Source organism: Coturnix japonica, chromosome 1 (genome assembly GCF_054131305.1).
Source record: "Coturnix japonica strain WE chromosome 1, WE-NBRP24, whole genome shotgun sequence".
In the NCBI taxonomy this organism is placed as follows: Eukaryota; Metazoa; Chordata; class Aves; order Galliformes; family Phasianidae; genus Coturnix; species Coturnix japonica.
Genome location: NC_140663.1, coordinates 71,525,862 through 71,546,856, shown reverse-complemented (window position 1 = coordinate 71,546,856; position 20,995 = coordinate 71,525,862). Strand labels below are relative to the sequence as shown.

Sequence of the window (20,995 nt, the reverse complement as noted above, 5' to 3'; positions counted from 1 at the left end):
CTGGCTTTGCTCCCACTGGGCAGGCAAGGTGTAATACCCTGATGGAGGCCTCGTTCTCAGAATAACATCACCCAAACCATGTGTGCTGCAGTGAGTGAGAGCCACCAGAGAGCCATAAAGGAGCAGGTGGAGAGCTACCTCTGACTAGAGGGGTCACTGTGGATGTGACAAAGTGGCAGAAGCAGAGAGAAAGGAGCAAATCAGGTTTATGGGCTCTTTATAAAATACCATTCAGCCTTGATAATGCTACTGATTGATGTAAGCCGGCAGGGTCAGGAAGGCTAAGGGTTGCTGGGGACTCTAAATCCATATACCGGGGCCAGCACCTTTCCCAGGCTCCATCTGGAGAAAACCTTTTCAAGAGGAGTTTCAGTGGGCAACAAGGTGAAATGCTGTTAGATGCAGCTCCCCTCCTGATGTGCTGGTGTCAAGGATGCAGAGTAGGTGCTCAGTGACCACAGACAGCTGACTGGCTGACATGGAGCCTGGAAAGAGCTGTTTGGGTTCTCCGCACTGCCACAATTCCACTCAGCCTCCTCTGCTGTCCTGCACCCCTTGTATGTTGCCCACCACTGCACTTCATCCTTCATTGAGGCTGAGGAACCTCTGGTGCCAGCGCCTTACTTCCTCCTTTCCCTCTTCCTCACTCAGAACGTGGTAGGTCTGGTTTGTGAAGCAGCCACGGCGAATCACCTGAAAGAAGAGCCCGAGTTCATAGAGTTGGTACCACTGCACTTCCTAAGATATGAGATAGTCCTCTGTTCAGCTCTGAGGCTTTGTTTCCAGTAGGAAGTTGGTGTATGGGGGAGATCCTCCTTTGTGAGAGGAAATACAAGGACAGCCTAATGGATGGAAGGCTTCCCATGGCTCCCTATCTTGACACTCTGCAGTCACGTATCAACGCCTGTGCAAATCCCACTGTTCAGTGGGAAGACAGCAGGCCTTCTGTGCTGTTGGCACCCCTCCCATACACACCCAACTCTGTCCTTTTGGAAGGAAAAGCATTGACAGGTGAAGTCCCGCAGGGACTTGTGTCTTCTGTGCAAGCATGGACCAGACTGCCCAGTGAAGTTGTGGATGTTCTTCCCTGGAGATGTCCAAGGTTGGGCTTTGAGAAACCTGGTCTAGAAGGAGCTGTCCCTGACTATGTTATGGGGTTGGAACTAGATGATCTTAAAGGTTCCTTCTAATATAAACCATTCTACGATTCTATGCCCAGGCATGGAGGAGAAGGCAAATGAAAGTAAGGGATGGTAGAGGCTGCTTCTTACCCTCTGGTTGTAGAGGCTGTGCTGCAAGCACTGGTAGCTTTTGAAGGCGCAGTAAGTGGGGTGCTGAACTCCACCCGAGTCGCAGATCTGGGGAGATGGGAATGAGAGCCAGAGAATAGAGAGGAAAAGGAGAGGTGGAGCACCCTCCCAGCACCCACCTTGCTTGGAAGATCCCCCGCTCGGAAGGTTGTATATTCTGCCTGCAGCCAGAGCATCACACGAGGGTCATCGCAGCCCTGGGTGGCTATCAAGCTGCACCAGTACTCTGGTCGCAGGCCTCTGTAAACCTGTGTGCCAAAGTACTCCGAGGACTCTGGGAAGCTGGTCTGCAAAGAGGTGGGATGAAAAGAGCCGCGCATTTCTCCCTCCTTCCCCACCACTGTGACCATCTCCCTCCTCGGAGGCCAGAAGGAGATGCAGCACGCTCAGTACCTTGTTGCCTGCAGCCTGATGCTGGGCTGAGATCTGAGGGTTGATGTATGCGATGAAGCCACCTGACTTGCAGTGAACGCGCCTCAGGTTGTAGATGCTCTGGCACTGCTCCATTTTCAGTGAGCAGAAAGCACAGGTAGGGCATAGGTCCACATGCCGCCGCCCAAGGCTGTCACACACCTAGGGAGGTGTGATGGTCAGGTCAGGGGGAGAGGCTGGGGAGCCCTGGACCCTGGTGTGGGTTTGCCTAATTGACCCAGATAGGTTGGCTTCTTCTAGGGTGGCACCTGTAATGGCAGTGCCTACAAGCACTGTGGACAGTACTACAAGAAGCCCTGCTCACAATGGGGGTCAAAGGTGGACATCAGCATCTTTACCGAATTTCCAAACCCAAGGATTTTTTCTTCCAACTCCTTCCATGCCAGGGTGACAACTGAGGAGACACAGACTCCCTCCAGCACTGCATAGCACAGGATCATCACTGCTTCCTTCCTCTTCAGGGCAAGAAGACTGGCAGAAAAATGAATAAAGAAGGTCAGGTCTCTTCCCTTGCCATGAGGTAAGATAAGCTCTTAGGTGAAAACAGAAGGGGAGGAAATCAGCTCTAACATAAAATGTAAAGGAATGATTGGATGTTGTGTTGAGGGACATGGTTTAGTGGGAGCTATAGGTGATAGGTGAACGGTTGGACTGGATGATCGTTTAGGTCTTTTCCAACCTTGGTGATTCTATGATTCTATGAAAAAGCCTTTCTGAGAAAGCCTTGGCCATCCTGCACAACCAACCTTTGTAACATGGATGGGGTTTATCAGGAACATGGCAGAGGAACTGGGGTAGGAGCACAGCTTTGGGGATTTTCCCACTATCACCAAAGCAGCCGCTGTGTAGTTTTATCTATCCATATTACAAGATCTTTGTTAGAGTCTGCTGAGGGCTGATTATGGGACAGTCCCATTGCGGTCTGGAGAGTACTATGTCTCTCTACTGCTCAAGGCAATGTTTTTGATGGAAAGAGGAATGAATTGGTAATAATGGTGGTGAATTAACTATTCACCCAAACTCATGCGGGAAGTCACAGGTAGAAAACAGGACAGTAGGATAACAACAATAAGAATATTTTATGTCTCAGGAACAGCAGAAATTGTAGGCTATTATACAAGAATCATGTGAATTATCAACAGTGATGCAGAAGACATAAAAACACTCATTAAATTTCTTTCCTGTGACCAGGGATAAGTCCCAGTGATAAATAGATAAACAGGCAGCAACTGATCATGTTAAGATGTTCTTGAAATCCATTAATGTGCTAATGTGTATGGAGGAGTTTCCCTGAGATTGGCAGAGACCTCAGAGAAGAAATAGGTGGAGAAACTGGAGGAAGGTCATTAAGACAATATTTCCCAACACCTGGAAAACATTCATAGAGAGTGGGAGGGCTAAAGGAGCTGGATGTAGCTGAGCGAAGGCACTGCTGAGTGAGCACTTGGTCTGCACCACTGCCTGCTCCTGAAATGAAGGGAACAGCTCCAGAGATGGTTTCTCTGTGTCTTGGAGGTATAATAAAGATAGCCCGAATTTCAGTTAGGAATGGGGCTGTAGGTCAGAAGTAATTATTCAACGCCCCAACAGCGAGCAGCGAGCAGCAGCAAACGAGCATGTCGGGATCTCTGAAGAGCTTCTCATTTAGATACTACAAGAGAACCTGGAAAATCTTGGTCACAAAAAATATCATGAATGTCTCCATGCTATTTTTTTTAAGATGTTATGGTCAGAATTGTTTTATCAGAGTGCTGCAGATGCTGCCTGTGCCTGCATCAAAACAAGAGAAGGTGTTTCTTCAACACACGGTGTTGTGCCGCACTCTAGACAGGCTGCAAATAGGATTCTGGGGATACAGACACATGGATGAATTATAGCAGTGCAAACCCACAGCACATCAACAACATCTGCTGAAAAAATGAAGGCACTTCAAAACCTGGAAACTGATGTATTGCAAGACTGTTTCTCTCTCACTCTAATACACCACAGTACAAGCGGCCTGGTCGGATGTTTGAGGAGGGAAGATTCCTTTTTCAGAAGGAACAAAATGGTGGTCAGGTGAAGTCCCTGGTGACTGGAAAAAAGGTAATACCACACACACTTTTAAGAAGGGCAGAAGGGATGACCCAGAGAGCTACCAACCCTTTAATACCTTCATCAGTTACACTGACTGTGGGATCAAGTGCACCCACTGCAAGTTTGTAGATGATGCCAAGCTTTGTGGTGTGACTGACATGGCCAAGAGACAGAATGGCATCTAGAGAGACCAAGACAGGCTTGAGAAATGGGCCCAGGTGAATATCATGACATCAAGAGGAGGGCCACAAAAATGTCCCAACAGATGGAACACCCCCCTACAAAGACAGGGTGAGAGAGCTGGGGCTGTTCAGCCTGAAGAAGAGATGGCTCTGGGGAGACCTGAGGGTGGCTTTTCAAAAGGGGGCTATGAGAAAGAAGAAGACGGGATCTTCAGAAGAGTCTGCTGTGATGGGACAAGGGGAAATGGATTCAAACTAGAAGAGGAAAGATTTAGATTGGATATAAGGAAGATATTTGTAAGATAGGAGTAACGAGGCACTGGAACAGGATGCCCAGAGCTGTGGTGGAAGCCCTGTCCTTGGAGACATTCAAGGTCAGCTTGACAGGGCTCTGAACAACCTGATTTAGGTTGCAGATGCCTCTGTTCATTGCAGGGGAGTTGGACTAGATGACCTTTAATGATCCTTTCCAACTCAAAAGATTCTATGATTCTATGAAAAGAATGCAAACTGAGGAGAGCAGTGACAGGTACCAATTCAGGCAGAGCTGGAAAGAATGAAAATGTGCCAGCACAAAGAGAAACAAAGTCCATTTACTATGGAGAGAGCAGTTCCAAAACCTGTAAGATCCTTTGTGTCTATTCCTACATCCCATGAGTCCATATAATCTCTCTCTATAAATATTTTATTTATTTATTTTAATTTTTCTATTCCTTTGTAAACACTCTCAGGAAAGCTTTTGAAATTTAACAAGAAGTCCCTCTGGTCTGTGCTGATCCCAGATGAGGATTCTGCCTGTGGCTGTTTAATGCAGCCTCTTCAGCATTTCATTGCGACTGAGCACTGAGCTTCCCTGGGAGAGGAACCAGGGGCAGCCCCTGGGTGCACCTAATGCTACTCCTCTGCAGTGAAGTGCTCTCTGAGTGAGAATTACCTAACACTTAAGAGTTTTTCTCTAGAGCGGTTGTTGCGGAGCAGCCCAAGAGAGCCAGATTTCAGTCTGTTGTGCTGATAAGCCTATGGCAGCTGAAGGCAGTCTCTGCCAGCACTCAGAGCCTGATTGCTCAGTTACAGCTGGATCTTAGGCTTTAAATACCAGCGAGCTACCTGGGTCAGCTTGGTAAGACTCACACTCTTTGATTAATGACCCTGAGAATTCCTCTCCAAAATTACCTGAAACGATTTACCCACACATATATCACTGTTGTTTCACTACTCATTTGCTATTCTAGTGGCATGTTTTGATTTTATTGCTTCTTTATCATACCAGCATGACCAAACCATTACAGTGAGAAAGACATTAACAGTCATTAAAGATGATACGAATAGCTCTAGTGTTTCCATCGACGAGGTAGAAAAACAGTCTTGCTTTCTAAACTTAAAAAAAAAATAAATCACAACAACAACAACAAAAAAAGATAATAGTAACATGAGGCTTAGAATGTGTTTGATACTAAATGGTTTCAACAGGCTTTGCTTTTTTCCTGCACAGTACTAATGCAACAAGTGCTGCCCAAGCCAGATGTAAACAGAGAGAACTACAGGGAGAAGGGAGAGAACTCAGCTCCTGCCTTCTTTAAAAGGACTGCTTCCAATAAGCAGCTATAAAGCATCTGGTGAATCTTGATGACCTACTTGCTCTGAACAGACTCGAAGTGAGGAGTGGGCAGAAGCCTGTGCTTCATGACAAACTTCAGACTCATAGACCATACCCAGTATAGTCTATCTCCACAGATCAGAACGTCTTGCACTCCTGAGCACAACTCACACTTTGCTGTTGACCACATATGCAAAAACACAAAGCTGTGCTATAGCATCCTTCACCTATCCAGGAAGTAGAGTCATGCCATCAGCCTGAGGCTAACAAGAAATTACGCTGCTTTTGCTTTCACGTCTATTTTCATCTCTATCTCTGTTTTACATCTCTGCTCTGAGGCTGGCTGGCCTCAACGGTTGCCATTTGGGTTGGTTTACCAGCTCTGTTTTATGTGCACCTGGGCCACTGCTGGTTTCCTTCCCAGAGACCACAGTTGGCACTGCAGTGATCAGAGATGTTACCCGCTGCTACTCATAGCAGCACAGAGCCTCTTGGTGTGGTCACAGAGATGTTGTAGCAATGGTGAAGTCTCATCCCAGCCCAATAGCACTGCTGCCTGATCCCTGTGCTCATCAACACGCTGCTGAGGAGAGAAGATAAGGAGCAAACAATGGCTTTGTGACTTCTGACCTGTGGGGATTGCTGCAGGAAACCAAAACCACTGAGGGAAAGTTAATGTGAACAGATTCAGAAAGAAAAAGAGTATATCTCAAGTAAGACATGGCATGGTTATAATGTACTGAAGCCAAAAAGGGTTTGTTGATGTATCATGTAGCCCAGAACAATAATTATCTTCCAGTCCATTCATAACAGGAGATGTTTAACGGTACATATTAGGAATAAATCTTTTTGAGTCAGTGAGTCTGAGAAATCTCTCTCAAATTCTTAGCACGCGGGCTGAGGGGATCTCCAGCCACCTGACATCACCTCAGAGTGCCAGGGATGTCTCAGCAGGCTGTGCATGCCCCAAGAGCAACGGCACAAGTCAGCTGGCAAGTACTGGACACAAGAGTCACTGGGAGCATGAAGCATTACACTGCATTGGTCCATGCACCAGGAATCTGGCTGTGTCAGTGATACTTGGGATGCTGAATGGGATGCAGGGGTCATACAGGACAAACATTGCAGCAGCAGGAATCTCTGGGAAAAGGGCAAGGCAATTCAAATTGCATATAGGCAGCTTCGTGGAGAAGAAATACAAGGAGGTAAGAAGCAATTTAATCATGGGGCAGAAAGCACAACAAGGAAGAAAAAAATGAAAATAGATATAATAAGCTGCATCTTTTTTTCTCCATAATGAATCACTGCTAGCAGAAACAGTACATAAGAGTGCTTTGAGTTCTCAAGCTGGTTATTTGGCTGTCACTGCCATCTGTCCCTCAAGGTCACAGCCAGCCTCACTGAGTAGCACAGAGCAGCTGCCACAGGCAGGGCCGAGTGAGGAGGGATGGGAGTCCTGCTGGACATGAGCCTGCAGGGCAGATGTGCATCCTGAGTTCAACAGCCAGGTCACAGCTACGTGCACCCGGTGTTAAACCCAGTGCTGAGCAGGAGCCTGCGTGCCAATCGGTCCTACCCATCACTGCAGGAATGGAAATGCCTCAAAGCATGGTGCCCCTTTTTCAGGTCATGCTTTGAAGTCCCTTGGAGAGGAGGCAGGATGTGGTGAGCAGTAAAGCTGACAGGCGCAGCCTAGCTCGCCTTTTTATCTCACTTGAGTTTAAGCTTTGCTTAGCGTGATTGATGGCACTCGGCTGTCAGGTTGCAGACACAGTCAGCATTAGTGTCTTTGAGGAACTCTGCAACAGAATAACGAGTGTCATCTGCAATCACAGCGGTCCCTCTGTAATCCCAATATAACTAAATCAGAGCAAGGCACAATTTCAGAGGCAGGGAAAAACAAACATATCTTCAGTGAAGCATAATTTCGCCTTAGACTACATATACCAGGAAATGTTGGCTGGGCAGTAAAAGCCTCCTGCAGTGTTAGGAAGGAGGATGACATAAGTTACAACCTTGTAAGAGAGCAGTTACGGTTCTAAGAACGTGATGCAGTTACATGGAGAAGTGGGATCTCAGGCTCAACTCCAGCAGCGTGTGGTGTTTGCAGAAGGCACCACGTGTGCAGTCATGCACAAACCGATGCGCTTACAGGAAAGTCACTGCCCCGAGACGAAGAGAAGCTGAAATGACGTATCTATGAAAATCACATCCTCTGTACCAAAGTACGAAAGGATCAAAAAGCAAATGTGAGGGTAAGAAAACGATGCTTTGCAGACCTTCTCTATTTGGGCTCAGCAGCCCCACCTGCCTGAACAGTGACGTGGATGGATTCTGTCAGATCACCGCTAGGTCAGAGAAATGGAGAAGGATGCACGAAATGACTGCAACAAGCTGGACTGCCACAGGCCCAGTGTAGGCCTGGTGTGGGAGCAGCTTTGCTGTGCGAAGTGTTAAAATGCAAATGCTTTCAAAGCCAGAACTACAAACAACCTAGGGAGAGCAGTGCCCAAATCCAAAGTGCAAAGACATGCATGTGCTTGAGGAGCAGTACAGGTCCTGCCAAGGCTGGAGTAAGGTTCTGAGCTCCAGAAACCCTCACACTGTGAGTGTGAGGAAGCACCTCCTGCAGGCGGCCCAGTCCGCCTATAGGTGGGAGCTGAGAGGAAGGTGAGCACAGTGTGGGGAAGTGCACAAGGCAAAGCCCTTCCTGCACACAGCTCTGGCCCAGACAAAATGCAATTCACTCATGTCACCAGAACAACAACAGAACACTTGTTAGCAATGTTCACTCGTGCAAGGGGAGGGAGGTGTGCAAGGGACTTCCCATGCATACACCTGCCCTGGATGGGGCTTGCTCCCGGGTGTTCACCCCCTGTTCAGGGCAGGGCCACTGGCAATGCTGCTACCAATGCATGAGGAACAAGCTGAGTGCATGGCATGTGGCAATGAATCAGCACTGCACCAAGTGTGGAGCTGAGTCTGCCTCACCTGCCAGGGAGGGCCATGTTCTTCATGCTCTCCTTTGTGCCGCTGGTCATGCTCCCCAGTTCTGAAGCGGTGGCAGGGACCTCTGTGCCAGCCTGGGTCTCCAGGGAGAGCGCCGTACTGATGAGCTGCCAGACGCCACGCTGCAGGCGGTGCTCCCAAGTGCTCTCTGCCCAGGCATGGGGTTGCAAGGGGGCAGGGGCAAGTGGGACCGGCTTGACAGTTGGTGGTACAGCTGGGCCCTTGTCATTCACGGGTCTGGGCAATACTGGCATGGCTGGTGGGATCTTCTGCATCTGTGGTTTCTGACTTGACAGTGCATAGGAGTACTTCAGGAGCATGTCCACGTTGGAGTGCAGGTGGCGGTCAGCAGGAGAAAGAGGCCGCTTCTCTGGTGCTGGGGAGAGAGCAGGACAGGAGGGTTGGGGTCAGAGCCATTCCAGCAGTTGTTCTCCAGCAGCACAGAGGGAACCCTTCTGAGGGCAGCCAGATAACTGCCTCCCCTCTTAGCAGAACCATGACCGTTCTGCACAGGTGCTTCCTGCTGGACTAGGACTGGGGATCTACAGCCTCTCTGTGCAACCTGTGCCAGTGCTCCATCACCTGCACAGCACAGAAGTGCTTCCTGGTGTTCAGAGGAAACATCCTGTGCTCCAGTTTGTGGCCACTGCCTCTTGCTCCTTCTCAGTCACAAGACTATTCTGCAGGCCAGGAAGAGGGAATTCCCTAGGCAGGGTGCTGACGTGCCAGCACCTGCATGTCTACCAGTCCCACAGTACAGCATAGAACCAAACCTCACGCCCAGTTTTTCTGGAGGGAAGAGCAGTTATGGGCAATCATCAGGTAATCAGAGGAACCCAGAGGCATTCAGTGCATCTGCACCTGCTTCTGTAGGAGAGCTTCCATCTTTTGTCCAGAAGTCCGCATCGTAAGGTTGCTGCTGAAGGCCTTTTGGAATAAAACTTGGACATGGGATTCGCTGAGTGGAAAAGAGAGAAATAAGAGTCCCTTCCCCTTCCCCTTCCCCTTCCCCTTCCCCTTCCCCTTCCCCTTCCCCTTCCCCTTCCCCTTCCCCTTCCCCTTCCCCTTCCCCTTCCCCTTCCCCTTCCCCTTCCCCTTCCCCTTCCCCTTCCCCTTCCCTTTCCCCTTCCCCTTCCCTCCCCTCCCCTCTCACCCCAACAGGGATCCTCTTCCTAAATCTGGCCCCTTCCTTATCCCAGCTGACATTTCTCCCTCGTGGCCCCAGTCCCACTGCTCACCTTGACATAGAATTTGCGCTTGGAGCAGCGATACTGGGCGAACTGGCAGAAGGTCTGAAACCATGGTGCCTCAGGGAAGGCAGAGCAGACAGGTCCTAGGGATGGGTGAGAGAGAAGGGAGCTAGGGGCAGGCTGCAGGCTCAGCCAGAGAATGACTGGAGACCAGCATCTCTCAGGGAGATGCTTGTGTTTAGATCATGCTTGTAATGAATAGTGGGTTAAAGCTGTCTGCCCCCATGTGGAGATCACAGCTTGGTACTGCTAAGACTCCTGACATTTGATGCTACATTTTCCTGTACTCTCCCCAGCGGTTCAGTTCACCCATCTGCCCTTATCTACATGGCATCTTTCTTTTTACAGAAAACCAAACCTCCTGTTTGTAGAATGCAGTAAGGATTCTTATTCACTAAATCAGAGAATGGTTTAGGTAAGAGGACATCTGGATGTCACCCAGTCCAATGTCCTGCTCAAACAAGGCCACCTACAGCATGGTCCCTTAAGGGTGAAAACAAAAAAGGCAAGTAGCAGTGTCATGGGTTAAGAGATGACCAGACCAGGTCTGGGATCACCAGGGAAGACAAATGGAACAAAATACATAGGTCACTCTGAAAGTAATGCTCCCTATTTGCTGTTTCAATTCCAGCTCATAGTGGTGACATCCCATCTTGTCACCATTAATGATATGATCCAAGAAACTGTAATCTTCAGTCTCATATTGGTTCAACAGGTCCTGACAAACTTGCTTCATCCACACTTCCATGTCGGACTCCATTTTGTCAGACTGCTCCTCTGCTGCCATCTGTTGCAAGAGAATATTGGCAGGAAGGTTCAGTCTCTGAACATCCATCTCTGACATTGTGGGTCAAAACAATAAAATAGGAAGCATTACTTTCGGAGCAGTCCTTGTAAGTTGGTAGTGATTCTAGCCATACCAGGGTTAGTGGAAAGTCCACAGCACCAATATGGTATGGGCAAAGTCTGTGCCTGTCCACACCTGTACAACAGCATTGAAGGGCACTGCTGACCTTACTGGCTCAAATCTGCAGCCCAAAACCCAGGGAAATTGCTTATTGTTGATTGTTGAATCTGGCTGTTAACTTTGGCAGAAGTGATGGATAAACCCAAACATGAAGATGGTCATCAATCAGGAACAGGCCATCTCTTCAGGCTTTGCGGCCAGCTCCATGTGCAGGAGCTCCAAGCAATGGAAGGTTTCCAAGTAAAGAGCAACTATTTTACAATTAGATCTTCACTGAAAGATGGAGCCAGCCAAGATGCTTTTACACCAGTGTTACACCAATGTTAGGAAAACTTCCTCCTGGCTCAGTTCATCCATGTAAAAGAACACCAGGATGGGAAGTGAGAGGCCCAGAGCAGAGCAGCAGCGGAAATGTCTCCAACCACTACCATGAGACGGGAAGCCCAGGACCTCTCCCCATGTCTGTTGGTGCAGGATTGGAATCATTCCCCTGGCACAGCTGCAGAAACAAGCAAGAAATAGTTGCCCTCAAGCTGCAGTCCAAATAAGCAGAGACATTTGGATAATCATTCATTTCATTGACGTTCATAGCTAAATATAAAGACATATTTTTTTATGAGAAAATTGCTCTTATTTTTTTTTTTCCTCAGAAGAAAAATACAACAGAAGTAGTCCCAAGTTTTTCAGCTGCAGAGATATAATTATGCCACTTAAATTCTCTGATGCAGGGGTGCAGGGAAAGTATGATTGCAGAGATTTAAAGGGTGCTATTGCTATGGCACTTTCTGAACTGGGATGTTTCTTGGTTACAGAAATGTTAAACACTTTACAAAGCAGCTTATCAGCTCAAGGTTTCTTAAAGGCCTATGAGAGCCTTCTGCATTAAACCCTAGATCTATCTGGAAAGAGCTGTTCATTTCAGCAAGGCTAACCTGGGAGGAATCCAGAGGCACTGCAGAAGCATCCAAGGATGAAGTTAGTTTAGTAAAGCCTAGATGGAACTGAATCAGTCCAGAGATGTCAAGGATAATGAGAAGGGTTTATATAAGTACATAAGTAACAAAAAAAGACCAGGGATAACGTGGGCCCATTTCTGAAGGAGACCGGGGACCTAGTTATGCAGGGTATGGAATGGTCTGAGGTTCTGGACACCTTCTTTGCTTCAGTCTTTACTAGCAAGAAAAGCCTTCAGAAATCCCCGGTCCCAGAAAACAAAGAGAAAACTGAAGCTGTGTTCTTGGTGGAAGATGATCAGACCAGACAATACTAAAGTGAACTGGATCCATGGATTTCAACAGAATGAACTCTCAAGATGGCGGATGTTACATGTCAACAACCAGATAATTATCAGGAGCCATGCTAGACCAACAAGACGAGGTTCTACTATGAAATAACTGATGAGGGGAGAGTGGTGGATATTGTCTACCTGGACTTCATTTAAGCCTTTAAGGCTGGCCCATAAGATCCTCATAGAGAAGTAGTCGATGTGTGGAGGAGATGGAGAGGTGATATAACAGCAGCCCGCAATGACTTGGAGGAGTGCTAAAGAACAAGAAATAAAAACTTCTTGGTGGTGCCAAATGAAATAAGAAAGAAAAACCTGCAGATTCCTGCTCAAGAAGTTCATACTGGACACTTTTTTGTAAGAAAAATGGCACAGTACTGGAAGCTCCTGGAGAGGCAAACAGACCACCTTTGGAGGTGTCCATAACTTGTCTGCCCAAAGCCAGGCTGATCTAGTGCTGAGATGATACTGCTCTGAGCCTGACTTTGGACTACAGACCCCAAAAAGGCCCATCCCACCACCATTCCCACTGTCTGAAGGCATTTGGACAGATATTACTTCTGGAAATGAGGTGGTCCCAGCAGCACCCTGAGGTATTCACAGTGTCCTACCTTCGGGGACCTGGCCATGGTTCTCCTGCTCGTCCAGCCGCAGGACTGCAGGGCTGAGGCAGCCGAAGGTCTGTCGTAGGTGGCAGGATGCTTGGGCCTTCCAGGTTGGCCACAGGCTGGAGAAGAAGAGCTGGTACTCACCGTCGGATAGGGGGCTGCCCACGGGAGGCACTGGTGGCGCAGCAGAGGATGCCAGCAACATCAGTAGTCCTGGGAAGACAGCAGGATGTACTTCCTCTCTCTTGCCTTTGGCTGGAGTCCCCCTTCACTCCTACATCCCCTGTGCCACCTTCCACTCCACATCCTATCTTAGAGCCTCCAGATCCCCCCCCCCGTCTGAGCAGGACTGAGGGCTGGAAGGGAGAGCAGGCCCAACACGGTGGTCTTGTGGGAGGCGTGGAGTAAGAGGAGGAGTGGGATGAGGGGACAGCAGCCTGGGGAGTCACTCACCCAACAGGGAGGGCAACCTCAACATTTCTACCCCTTGCCCCAGCACTCCCGTCCTGCTGGGCCTTCTGCTTGGTGGCCATGGCAGCAGTGGAATGAGAAGGGGATGGCATCACAGCTGGGGCCGGGAGGGACAGAGCCCTGCTGGCACCAGTAAGGTGGGAAAGGCTGGTGGGAGTTCACAGGGACACGAGGTGTGAAGGGCTGCTGAGGAGACATGTAGACACAAGTCCCGCTGGTTCTAGTGAAGTGGGAAGGGCTGGTGGGCACTGGAGCGACCAGTGTAGGAGACCTGAGGCACAGGCTTATGATGTGGGAGTGTGAAGGGGCTCTGGCATGACCATACCAGAAGGGATGAAGGAGCTGATACAGAGAGCAGCTCCTCCTCTGGCTGGATGTCTCCTGGTGTGACAGAGAATGACCACAGTCATCATGGGCAAGGAACTATCAGTGTGGCTGCAGAGCAAGGTCTGGCACAGCCGCAACAGAAACTGCATCTGTAAGCAAAAACCAGGGTGGAACAGCAGTTCTCAGTACCTACTGCATCACCACAAGGCCTAATCTGATCTGAGAGCTGCACGCAAAGCAGAGTGTTGGACAGCCCAAACAGCAGGTAGCCCCTGAAGAAGTGGTTTCCAATGCAGATCGCAGAAGATGCAAAAAGCTCTGCTTTGTGCAGCAGCTGCAGAGAGAACTGCAGATATGATACGCTGGCTGCCCTTGCAGGGCACCAGCTGCCAGTGAACAAAGTGGCCACACAAGCTGCCAGGAAAGATCAAACCACTGCAGCCAGGCACTACAAAGGCACCTGGCAGCAGCACAGAGCTCAGGAGACAAGCTACAGTTTGCTCCAAGAGGTCCTATTGACAGGCAACACTTCCAAGAAGCTTGAAGTCCAACCATTTAACAAGAGCACTGAGTTTTAGGGTGCTTTTATAGCATCTTTCAAACACAGCGAGCAGGAGACATTTTCTAGCAGCTTCTTGCCGCTCCCAATAAAACAGGCAACAAAGCTCGAGCTTTTCCCATTTCTTCTTTTTTCCACTGCAGAGTTGGAGATGCATTTTAGACACTTCTATGGCTTTCAGCTGCCCAGACTCATGAATCACTCTGCAGTGACAGCAGAGCCCAGGCTGGCTTCTGCCATAACTGAACATCTCCCTGGGGGAATATAGTGCTGACCTCAGTGGCTGATGGAAATTCATGACTGAGGAAAGCACAGCAATTTGGCACGTTACACAGGGTTATCATGAGAGCTCCTGTTTGGACCTCCTGTTTATGGCATATAGAAGGAAGCAAGAATGAGTGGGCCACAGTCCCTGAATGTTCACTGAGAACTCAAACATGAGGAATATGCTGAAGGAGCTGACAAAGGAATCACCCTTGGTTGATGTTCTAGTAACAGATCCTAGGAAGAACTACTGAGTATTTAGAAAAACTATGCTTTGATGTGAGGGCGGGTTGGCTGCGTTGTGCCTCCCACGTACATAAAGGCTTTCTGAGGTTGAGTCCATCCTACCTCTGTGAGCTACTCTGGGTTCGGTTCAGCTTGTCAGGAATCCTTCAGGGAGTTCTTACAGTCCACAATCACACAGAACAGCATTGCACAGTGTGCAGCAGGCAGGGAGGTGGTGAGTGCAGGGTAAGCTGTCTAGCTATGATTGTGCCAGCTGGCTCTGAGACACCTTGTGTATTTCTGCAAAGACTATTTCATCTGCAGGGCAAGGATGAGGACGGGATAAACGTTTTGGAACAGGAGTCATCAATGCAGAGAGCTGCAGAGGCTGCTCCCTGCTGTGGGGTCACCAATTGCAGCTGTCTGCAAGGTACAGCACAAGAGCAAGATTAATTCCAGCATTTCCTGATATCTGAGGGCTATCTTGGCACCAGTAAGGTTACACTACAAGCTCTATCATTCATGCCCTGGAGCAGATTCGCAGCCTTGTTTTCAGAAGATAACATTTCCTGCAGATATGTTCTTGTGCTTGTCTGAGCGGAGCGGGCTGTAACCCCCAGGCCTACAGCACATCCTGCAGCAAGTACTGCCAATAGCACTGGGAGACGGTCTGTGTTTTCCCTGTCACTGTCTGATTGCTGTGTCCCCAGACACCACTGACAGAAGCAATGCCTGAAAGCCCAGGAGCGTAGCTTACAGACCTTTCCTCCTCTGCTACCAGAGAACAATGCCCTTTCCTTGATCAGGATCAAGGAAAACATCACAGGATGGAGGTGAGAACAGAGAAATGTGCTGGATATGATGCATTGATGAAGCCTGACCAACAACCACTGTGCTGGGGTGGTTCTGTGAGCTGCTGATGGCCTGGCACTGACCTGGGCCCTGGCTCTGCTGGGGCAAAGGGGAGCGTGGAGCCAGGTCAGAAATGGGGCTGGCATCTCCACAGACAAAAGCATGAGACAGCGTGGTGAATTAAACCAAAATGATACAGATGGGTTTAATAACAGGTTACCTAATCTCCACTCTGAGTTGTACTTCATTTCTGTAGGTTTGCTGTCACTGACTGAGAGCTATTCAAATATGCCGGTAAATATAGCTTTTACATTAAGATTAGCACTCGTTTTAACTTAGTGGGTGCGTTAATCTATTCACACTTACATGAGCACTATACAATAATAATATGCATTAATTCCGATACCTAATTTACATTTTATTTCATTAGGAAATAATGAAGCTTTTTTTTTTTTTTTTTTTTTTACTCATTTAGAAAATTGAGTATTTAATTGATTGCAAAAACAGCATTTAAAAATTGTTTCTTGAACTAATAATACAACCTTGAATGAACTGCTCTGGCCTTATAGGCAGGTGGGCTTAGGGCAGAACAGCCTGAGCACAGCAGCCAGGTGTGAGCAGGGGGCTGGGCAACAGAGCTCCAGTGGTCCCTCCCCACCTAAATCTTTCTGTGGCAACTGAATAGCGTCGTTGAAGCTTCAGAACAAGGAAATCTCATGGTCTCACACTTTTTCTGAATGCTTGTCATCGATGTGTAAAAACTAATTCCAGCCTGTTCTCCTCCCGGCCTGGTTTTCTGCTTTGAATGAGTTATCCCCTCAATGGCAGTGACCCAATCCACTGAAATTAAATGGTACAGAATCTAATTGTGCAGAAAGCAAACCTGCAAAAACAGACTGAAACGGACAATTTACACAATACTTTTAAACCAGGCTGTAGGAGCTTAGTGTTCAGTGTTTAGGTTTGCCTGTCCTTAAGACACAAGCAAAAATGTCTTTTTAAAACAAAGGTTTTTTTTTTCCTAATGTATTCAGAAGAATAGACATAAATTAGCATATATTAATCAAGATCCTTGACTATTTTTATAAATGAAATGCATTTTGTTTGATAAAACATGGATAAATCTCCTGATACTGCAACTACTAGGCAGCAGAGTTGGAGGAACTGCAGTGCTATTAACCTCAGAAACACAAGATCCAGTTTCTGCCTGGGCCTAAAAGTAAAACCCTTTGCACACATTTTATGCAAGCAAAGCTTTCTGCAAGATCCTTAGCCAGAAATCTGAACTATCACTGACAAGGATAAGGTGTTCTTTAAAGCACTGCAGAACTGAGATTGGTGCAGAGTGTTAGGAGTTAATAAGGAAGGAGTCTGAATCAGACAGTCAAGAATAATCAGAGCCGGATCTGTATACTGGAACATTAGGAGAGGACAGAATGCAACAAGGACTATTTGGCACCAAGCTTGCACCACAGCATCCTCCTTGGATACACAGCAGAGTTCTGCTCTTCAGTGTTTGCTGTTCCCTTGAGACCATCCCCAGCACTTCTGAGAGCATCAAGTTCAACACCAGATCAAGACGGTCCCTCTTCCCCCAGTATTGCCCCTTTGAGGAGAGTGCTGCAGCCCTTCTTGCTTATTCCTGCTCCTTTAGAGAAGTCAGAGATTGCACGTTGCTATTTGCTTTGTCAGCTCTTCTGGCCTTACACAACAGGGAAAAAGTACACCCGTAGTCATTTATACAGGACAACTGCTCAGAGACTGCTGAACCAGCCAAGTCTGCTTGGTGCAGGCTACCGGTTCCAAGTTCACTTGGCAATTTGGATTATCACCTTAGACAATCCACAGCTGGGACATGAGCAATGTGTCTTGCCCTGCTCCAGCAGACACAAGACATCAGTGATCCCATTGCCACTTTGCACGATGACTCACTGCGGCTGAGGTGAAAGCATGAGATGCCCTTCATGTCCCCTTATGGAACCTGGAGTAAGAATCACCCACTTCTCTGCAGATGCTGGAGGGGAGCAATCCCATTGTTTTTTGCATCTACCACCTCCTGATAAGTTGCATCTGTGCAATGAGAAACATCCTGGGAGAACCTGGTCTTCTTTTCAGCCATCAGAAGCAAGCTGTCTCTCAGGTAAAGATATTTTTCTTCTCTGCTGTCAGCTTGAGATCTCCTGACTGATTTGGTCAGCATCTGAATCAAGCCCTAAGCTCATCAGCAACATCACCTTCTTCTTGGAACCACACAGCTGCCACTTCCTATCTAGCTTGCCCTGCTACCCACACACCTCACCCACCTGAGGACTGGCAGCAGCCCGGCTTTGTAGGGGAAATGATACCAGGCGACCTCCAGGAGTCCCTTCTAATCAGTGTTTCCAACTCTCAGATACGTATATTTATACATACTCATTTTCTCATAAGAATTCACCCCCAGTAATTTCTGTGAACAACACCAAAGTCTGCACTTGCTCTGCTGCCTGGGAATGATGCCCACTGTTAAGAAAATTGCATTGCTAGAAGATAAGCAGGTCGTTTGTGTGCATAGCCAATTTTTATTAGTAAATGTGCTTACAGAAGTCCTACCTCTTGTAGTGCCGCATGGCTCCAGCTACTGAATCTCAGCTTTGACTTTAGTCATTAACTATGTCATTACCAATTGCTCCAAGAGGCAATTTCTCCAGCTCCATTTGAGAAGGTGGTTATGTTGTGCTGACTGCTATTGCAATGAATCTGCCGACTACCCAGCTCTATTTAAAGGAGTTTGTGATGACTCTAACATAGCTTCTCCCCTTCTGAAGCGTTACAATAAAAACGAAATAGACTCTCTGGATACTTACCTGAATGATCATTCCCATGATGGGTAACTATTAAAAATGACCTTTCAAAAAAATAACATCAGGTCATTTTTACTCACCCGAGAGAGCTGAGGGAACTGGCAGAGGTGATAGCCGAGCCGGGGCAGAGTGGCTGCAAGACTGTGTAGAAGAAACACACCTGGAGGTACTGATTGATGCTCGGCTGAACATGAGCCAGCAGTGAGCCCAGGTGGCCAAGAAGGCCAATGGCATCCTGGCTTGCATCAGGAACAGCATTGCCAGCAGGAACAGGGCAGCGATTGTCCCCCTGTACTCAACACTGGTGAGGCCGCACCTCGAGTACTGTGTCCAGTTTTGGGCCCCTCACTGCAAGAAAGACATTGAGGCCCTGGAAAATGTTCAAAGAAGGGCAACAAAGCTGGTGAGGGGTCTGGAGCACAGGCCATATGAGGAGAGGCTGAAGGAGCTGGGAATGTTCAGCCTGGAGAAGAGGAGGCTCAGGGGAGACCTTATTGCTCTCTATAACTTCCTGAAGGGAGGTTGTAGTGAGCTGGGGGTTGGCCTTTTCTCTCGTGTAACTGGTGATAGGACTAAAGGGAATGGCTTCCCGCTGCACCAGGGGAGGTTCAGGCTGGACATCAGTAAACATTGCTTCTCTGAAAGATAAGTCAGGCAGTGGAATGGGCTGCCCAGGGAGGTGGTGGAGGCACCGACCCTGGAGGTGTTCAAGGATGTTGTGTTGAGGGCCATGGTTTAGTGAGAGCTATTGGTGATGGGTGGATGGTTGGACTGGGTGATCTTATGGGTCTTTTCCAACCTTCCTGATTCTGTGACAGATTTTCTTTTTGCTACTTCTGGTCAAAACGCTCCTATTGACCTGGAATTCTCATTTGTTTTACAGAGCAGCAGTTACTTATAAGTTCTGCCCGTTTCAAACCTAGGCTGGTAACTTCCAGCTGACTTGTGGCAGTTCCTCTTGACATCCCACGAGTCCAGCAGAGAGCTGCTGCTTTTCCAGCATTTCAAACCTGTCAGGTTCTGGATCCCAGGCACCTGGGGCAGCTTTCATGGGGCTACGAATGCTATTCACCGAAGATTACAAATTCACATTGTTCTCCCCAATAGACGGAGTTGAAAATCCTCCTTACTGCTTGCCTGGGAAATATATCATTCCAATATGACACCAGCACCAACTCATAATAAATATTTTCCGAACACTTCCACCTCCTCTCATTACAAACAATTCTGCTATCTGCAGTTGGTAATGGACACGTGCCATGTTCAATTACACCAGAAACAAAAGACATTCTAAAAAAAGCTGCTTGTGTTTCCAGCCCTGTCACTTGCAGGCTTTGTTTCCAATGGCTTCAATTTTGTACTTGGTCATTTCTAGCTTCTATTGATTCTACTATTTTCTCCTTTTTGGTGATTGAATTTTGCACAGTTATTGCTTTCATTCCTTTTCTTTCAATGTTAGTTTTTAACATCCTTTCTGTCATTGTAAGCCATTTACAAATTCTTGGTTTTCACACATATTTCTGTCTAAATTCCCACTTTCAATACCCCTCTAGCACACACTTCCCAGAGAGCTTCCAGCTAATGCTGGCTGTCACAACCCAGAGGCCAATCTCACCAAAGGCTTCCACCATCCTTTGTCATTCTTGCACTTGGCACATATGCAGTTTCTAACTGCATCATATCCTGCCTTTACTCTGTTCAGAACTCATTTGGTCAGCGGACAATGGAAGAGCCACTAAAGCCAGCTATCAGGACTGTGTTGAGGCCTTTGACTCAGTCCCCCATAACATCCTTCTCTTCAAATAATGTGGTTATGGATTTGATGGACGATTCAATGGAAAGAATCCCTACAAAGAGAGAGCATGAGAGAGCTGGGGCTGTTTAGCCTGGAGAAGAGATGGCCCCAGAGAAAACTGATAGCAGCCTTTCAACATTTGAAGAGGGACTATAAGAAGGAAGGGACAGACTCTTTAGCAGGGTCTGCTGTGACAGGACAAAAAGCAGCTTCAAACTAAAAGAGGGGAGATTGGAAATAAGAAAGAAGTTACGTACAATAAGGGTAGTAATAATGCACTGGAACATGTTGCTCAGTGAGTTGGCGAAAGCTCTGTCCTTAGAGACATGCAAGGTCAGGCTGGATAAAGCTTTGAGCAACCTCATCTAGCTGTAGATGTCCCCGTTAATTGCAGGAGAGTTGGACTAGATGACCTTTAATGGTCCCTTCCAACTCAAACAATTCTGATTCTAGGAACTGATTAAACTGATAAGGGCCAGCTTCAGTAAGGAACATCTCCTCACTTGCCAACATTACAGCACTACTTTATTAACAGTACCTGGAGTTTCTGGCAGCAAAGTGGTACAAGGTGAAGGTGACTCACTGGGGAACAAGTTAGCAGGATATCTAAAAAAACTTGTCCACATTCTTGGATGCAAAAGCTTTGCGCCGATGGCTTATTTTCTTAGTTGTACTGCCCGACAGCCATAGTGAGGGCTGGTCATCTCTGTTCTTCCTCACTCATTTAAGAGAGATTACAGATGAAAAAACAACAAAAATGAGAATAAGCATCTTGTCATTTGTGGGGATGGGACTAAGGAGGCAGATGTTTTCCACAGACACTGGAAAGCTTAGAAATTCTTTGACCAAGTGTATTGGATGTATTTTAAAGGATGACCTTGGCAGAACGTTCAGTATTATTACATGAAAAAAGCTGTGCTGCACTCATCAGTGGAAAAGCTGAGCT

At 47.6% G+C, this 20,995-nt stretch overlaps 1 protein-coding gene across 4 annotated transcripts; it reads right to left on the bottom strand.

The window, feature by feature from the left end:
- Positions 1 to 200: 200 nt before the first annotated feature.
- ACRBP (acrosin binding protein) lies at positions 201 to 20,893 on the bottom strand. 4 transcript variants are annotated; one of them, XM_085523733.1, is made up of 10 exons: positions 20,588 to 20,893; positions 12,720 to 12,929; positions 9,845 to 9,939; positions 9,468 to 9,564; positions 8,589 to 8,982; positions 2,081 to 2,213; positions 1,704 to 1,883; positions 1,430 to 1,597; positions 1,272 to 1,358; positions 201 to 693 (listed from the first exon to the last, which is right to left on the bottom strand). In XM_085523733.1, exons 1-10 carry the CDS (start codon positions 20,673 to 20,675, stop codon positions 580 to 582), a joined length of 1,566 nt encoding a protein of 521 aa, XP_085379859.1. In that variant the 5' UTR covers positions 20,676 to 20,893; the 3' UTR covers positions 201 to 579. The 4 variants fall into 4 exon arrangements, with proteins under 4 accessions (XP_085379859.1, XP_085379855.1, XP_015728625.1 ...); XM_085523729.1 differs by lacking the exon at positions 20,588 to 20,893 and adding an exon at positions 18,335 to 20,535; XM_015873139.3 differs by lacking the exon at positions 20,588 to 20,893 and adding an exon at positions 13,170 to 13,904.
- Between the last annotated feature and the right edge of the window lie 102 nt (positions 20,894 to 20,995).